At 47.7% G+C, this 5,824-nt stretch overlaps 1 protein-coding gene across 1 annotated transcript; it reads right to left on the bottom strand.

The window, feature by feature from the left end:
• Nucleotides 1-1,449: 1,449 nt before the first annotated feature.
• LOC104965707 (uncharacterized) lies at nt 1,450-3,460 on the bottom strand (the record flags this gene model as incomplete). The annotated part of the gene is made up of 2 exons (XM_010794716.1): nt 2,180-3,460; nt 1,450-1,922 (listed from the first exon to the last, which is right to left on the bottom strand). Coding segments are annotated over exons 1-2 (1,754 nt in total), but the record flags the coding sequence as incomplete, so codon positions are not given.
• Nucleotides 3,461-5,824: the final 2,364 nt, after the last annotated feature.

Raw genomic sequence — 5,824 nt, 5'->3', positions numbered from 1 at the left:
CTCTCTATCTCTCTCTATCGATATATCTGTAATGTTCTGTTCTATGAACATATAATTGTCTACATAAATAGACGACGCGGACTACTTCTCTCATTCCGAGTGTCCATCTTTATTCAACTGGCACGTAACCTGCACACATGCATTACGTCCTCAACGTGAGCTCAGTCATCCAAGATCTTGTATTCTCCACGATGTTACACTATCTACAACTATCTATCTGTCTATCTCTCTCTCTCTCTATCCATATATCAATATATCTATCTATCTATCTATTTCTCTCTCTCAATCTATCTCTCTATCTATAAGGAACCGCAGTAGACAAAAGGCGTTGCTATAGCAACACGTCATGTTTACGCTGCATTTTCTATGAGGTAAATATTACCCGCTGGCGGATATAGGTATAAATGGCATTTTTCAATCTGACTTCATATTGACAATTGTTAACAACAGAAGGTGCTACATAACACACTTTCAGGAAAAGTCACGGACTGGGAGACTTTAATATGTTATTGAACAAAAGTTACATACAATCAAAAAACAGCTGCGGGTAAAATGTACCCGTTGGCGGTTCTAGTGTTAAGAGGAAGCGACAGAGGAAGTTACAGAGGAGGCAGCAGAGGGCCGAGGAAATATATGGGTCCGAGGTGGAGGAGGGGGAGGAACAAGAATGGGTGTTTATCAAGAAACGACCCCGAACAGAGCCAACCAAAAAGAGACGGTCCAAGAAACAGGCAACCCAAAGTCCCTCCTGCAGCAAGTCCCCCATTCCCTCCTGCAGCAAGTCCCCCATTGCCTCCTGCAGCGAGTCCCCCATTGCCTCCTGCAGCAATACCTCTCAGTCTCACGGACAGACACCGACACCTGTTGCCATCAGGACCCCTGTATCCAGCGGCAAAATACCTGCATCCAGAGGTAACAAGGCCTTGACAACTTCCCCACCCAAATATTCCCCCTGGTTCAGCGGCAGCGGACGGGGGAATATAATGCGGGACATAACGCTCCCACGCGTCATGGGTAAGGGTGTTGAATATGTCACAAATGCACTTTATGTAACACACAATGTGTTGCCATTAAAGTACTGTATTAGGTTTCACAGAGGAATACCTGCAAAGCTACAGGGAGCATCATGAGGGCATCGACCCTACAGTGAGGCAATGAGAAAACGTACTGTCCAAGGTCAGCAGAGTGAAATCCTTCCTCTGTTTCATGGGACACGGTGTCAACCATCTGTCTGACTGGCTGTTTCTCCGGGATTTGAAGAGGATATGTGGGTGAGTAAAATCAATTACTGTCCACAATGTCAGCATCATTGTGTGTGTTCTCCACATTGAAGCTCGATGTACTGATGCGTTTTCTTTTGCCAACAGCTGGTCCCGGAGCCTAATAAAGTTGACCCTGACTTTTACATTAAGAATCTGGCACATTTCGTCAAATACATGGTTGCCACACCGTGCAAGGGGAGCAGGCTCAATCCTGGCCTTAGACTCTAAGGAACTGTCACTGTCATCGTCAGCAGAATCGAGGAGAGTCTCATTCGGTTCTTTCTCCCGTTTATTCGCCCGCTCCAGCAACCCAGCCTGGAACTCTGCATCGGCTTCATCCTCCGAGGGATCACTGGTGGTATCATGGTAAACCAGAATTAATTCATCATCGCTGCTGCTGAACTCGGGACAATGGGCTGGAGCTCGCCCTGCCTTAGGCTGTGCTGGAGCGGAGGATGTCTTTCGCTTTGCCTTTGGCTCTGGCTCTGGAGCTGGGGCAGCGGAGGGACCTGCTGCTTCAGGTTCTATCCCGGCCTCGGCTTGTGCATCCATGGTCGCCTGGGCAATCGAATCAGTAAACATGTGTCTGATGCCCAAGGCCTCCTTAACCCCCGGGTTGCTGGCGTAGTACCGGTTTGATGGGTCCTGGTATCTCTTCACCTGGAAAGATTCAGATAATTAGTAAAAACTGGAATGGGTAACAGTTACATGTGCAGTGCATGTGAGTCCATCAGGTATCGAATAAACTGCAGTATATTTTTTATATAAAAGGCAACAGTTATGACGGCAAGGTTGCTGGTTTCTCTGAGGTCATGTGCCCAGGCACGGATCTTTGAAGTGTCCTTCAGGAACAGCCAGTCTGACAGACGGGGAGAGTCTCGCCCCATAAATAATAGAAAAAGCTTGACCCGGCTTACCTTTGGCTGCACATTTTCTGACAACTTTGTGTCTGGATCAATCCCCGCGTTGTAGTCCCGGTACTCTGTCATGTCCATGCTGGGTAGAAGGGTTGTGTGCCACATTGTATTCGCCAGCCCACAACCAGAGGGCCTGGGAAGTGTGGGTGACGTTTTCCCAGCCACAGGGGCCAGTGCCCGTTTAGCGCGGCGAGCTATGGTTTTCCGGAGCAGTACAGGGGTGGTGGTGGAGGATGCTTGCGCACTGCGAATGGCCGCAGCATTTAACTTGCTACTGTGTAGGCGGTTGATCCTGAGCGTGGGCTGTGTCACTGGAGCCATGATGCCGGAGAAAGTTGGGATGCTGGGTTGCTTTTGACCCATGAGGAGCTCCGTGACTTCAATTGCCATCTCCGGTTCATCCACGTCAGCCATGGCCTGGTCATCCGAGTCCTCGCAGTCCCCCTGCAGCTCATCACTAGGGGCCACTTTGGCCCCTATGGCGTTCACAGAGGTGTCCTCCATAGCTTCGAGCAATCCAGGGGTATATCTGCCTGTTGCGGCTGGATTGCTTCTGCCTGTTGGACGTGGTGTCGCTGATTTCCGCCTGGTTCCCACACCACCCTGACCCTTATCACGGGCCGTCTTAGAGATGGCACCATGCTCATGTGATGTGTGTTTCTTCTTGGATTTGCACTTCACCCGCGAGGAACTCGGCATGGTTGCTCGCCGCCGAGACAAGTCTAGTTGGTTTACACTGGGGGGGGCTGACATCGGTCTCCGTAATCCTTCGCCCCTAGACTCCTCATCACCAGCGTCTTTCGATTGAGGCCTGCCGAGTTCAACCAAGGGGGTGTATCTGCCTGAGGACCTTATGCCGGAGCAGCGGATGTCCCTCTTGGCACTGGAAGCCTTAAAGTGCTTCAGCTTCTTTTTTACAAAACACACCTCTTTATTGAGGGCCTCCTTTTGTGCGACGTTTTCCAGCCCTAACAGTCTGATTGTTGTTCGCTCATCGGCTTCGAGGTCAACTTCCCCGGAAAAGGAGTCTGGGTGTTCATCATCAGCACCATATTCCACATCCAGTGTCGTTATCATGTGTACTGGGGGGTCGGCCTCCCGGAGCTCCCTCAGCATTTTAAGCCCCACCTTGCGTTTCACTTCTTGCAGTGACAAGTCTGTTTCTTGTTGGCTGAGTTCCGGGTGGTCAATATCGAGATGCCGGTCCAGCCTGGTGCCATGGTATGCATAACCAACAACAGAGCAGGGCTCCAGGCAAATGTTTATTCTTCCATTGGCCATGCGTGGGGGAGAATGCTGCGTTCAGTTTTGTTGAGGACTAGGTGGCGGAACACCAAGTGTCTTGGGAGAGCGCAGTATTTCAGGTGACACAGCGGGCATTCTGGCATCATCTTGGACCGCATCTTGGAAGTCAATCAATCAAGCCTGTGGAGACACAAGCAGATTGAAATCGATTGAAAGGTACGCTTTTTTGGGAGATGGGAGGCTCCATCTGCGTTCAACACTGCTGGGTAAATGATATTTACCCGAAGAAGGGGGGCTCCGACTCCAATACCAACACTGAGCTATAGAGTGCCCCGAAGTACCAGGCCGACACTCATATCCGAGGCATCCATTCATGTTACTCACCCAGCAAATGAGTCACAAACTGACCCGTAACCGGGCGTCAGTAGGGAGGACCGGGGGGCTGGGGAAGAAGATAGAGGAGAGTTGATCCATACAGGCTTCAAGAGCAACACGGGAATCAAAAAACCAGCAGATTGCACCCTATCTCAGACAACTTGCATGCATGACTTTGCTTATGAGTGCCCCGAAGAACCAGGCCTACAGACTCATATCCGAGCCATCAATTCATGTTACTCACCCAGCAAATGAGTCACAAACTGACCCGTAACCGGGCGTCAGTAGGGAGGACCGGGGGGCTGGGGAAGAAGATAGAGGAGAGTTGATCCATACCGGGGGTAAAGCAAAGAAAGGGTCCGACAATAGTGACTGGTGAGGCGGCCGAGAGTCTGTCATCTCTCGGTCCTATCCTCCGGACAACGCGGCAACCAGAACTTGGTCAAAATGAGCAAAAAGAGAACAAAAAATTCAAATTCATCCATACAAAAATGCATGAAAATTAAAAAAAGTATCCGAAAATAGTGACTTGTAACCCGGATAGAGAGTATGTCATCTCTCGGTGCTATCCTCCAGACAACATGGTAACCAGAAGTTGGTCAAAATGAGCAAAAAGGGAAAAACAAATTCAAATTCATCCATACAAAAATGCATGAAAATGAAAAAAAGTATCCGAAAATAGTGACTTGTGACCCGGGTAGAGAGTCTGTCATCTCTCAGTCCTATCCTCCAGAAAACATGGTAACCAGAACTTGGTCAAAATGAGCAAAAAGTGAAAAAAGAAATTCAAATGTATCCATACAAAAATGCATAAAAATGAAAAAAAGTATCCGAAAATAGTGCCTCATAATGCGAGTAGAGTCCCCTGACAACTCCCCTTGCATTCCTCCAGAGTCAGAAAAAGTCTGAGTTAACTTTTTGGAGAACCATAAGAAAGGGCTAAAAGAGATCAAATGTATCTGAAAATAGTGCCTCATAATGCGGGTAGAGTCCCCTGTCAAAAGTTAACTCAGACTTTTTTCTGACTGTGGATGAATGGGGGGACATTCATCCAGACACCAGTTTGCAAACTTAAAGTTTGGTAAGAACCAGGCTGGGGGGTCTCCAGGCAACAAATTCATCCGAGCCAGAGTGCACATGGAGCGGATGAATTCCTCCATGAAATCAGACACCCGTTTTTTTTCTGAGTCCTCTCAAAAACCGGGTTTCCGATTTCGTGCAGACAGTAGTCTGAAATTGATGAATGAATTTTTTTGACGGAGAAGGTGAGGCTTGGTTTCCCCTCTCCATTGTAAGTTGCAACGGAGAAGTAGAAAAGTATCCGGGGCTTCGGCCCGAAGCGCCGACAGGTTGAGCTTTTTTGAGCCACTTCTCCGTTGGCACTCAGTCGTTTTTTTGAGAATTTTTTAAAACTTAATTTTTGATTATTTTAAGATATAATTGACCGTTTTCTTTACTTTTTTCTTCTTTCCATGGGTGGGGGCGCATGGCAGGTCGCCTATGAACTTCCAAATTTGGCCTGGAACCTCCAGGATTTGTGGGCTAAGCTCCATAAACTGACAAAGTCACCCAGAAATGTCACTTTTCTAGCCCAAAAATATATAATACAAATACATTTAAATAGTAAAAGGTACAATTTTGCTCCGCATTACCCGGAATTTGATTTATATAGCCCCATGATAGTGAATACAAATAATTTTCATGGAAAAAAGTGTTAAAACGCCTGATTAAAGCATATGCAGGACCCCAGTGAGCTCCAGACTACGTGCATTGTGTTAGGGAACCATATTAATGATGAAATAAATCATTTAAAAGCAAAAATAATAATAAAAAATCATTTTTAGGGGGACAAATGTGGAGAGGAGCCTGAAAATAGAAGAAGCAGGGTGTGAGACTCACAGAGACCCAGAGAGCTCCATGCAGCACATGGCTCTTGCACCCAGACTGTACCCAGAGAACAGGCTGCTTCACAGCACTTCATAACCCAGGAAAGACAGCTTGAATCGTGGGTACATGCGTGTTAAA

This window comes from Notothenia coriiceps, unplaced genomic scaffold (genome assembly GCF_000735185.1).
Source record: "Notothenia coriiceps isolate Sejong01 unplaced genomic scaffold, NC01 NC01_scaffold00002108, whole genome shotgun sequence".
Lineage (NCBI taxonomy): Eukaryota > Metazoa > Chordata > Actinopteri > Perciformes > Nototheniidae > Notothenia > Notothenia coriiceps.
This window is presented reverse-complemented; position numbering and strand designations above follow the sequence as displayed.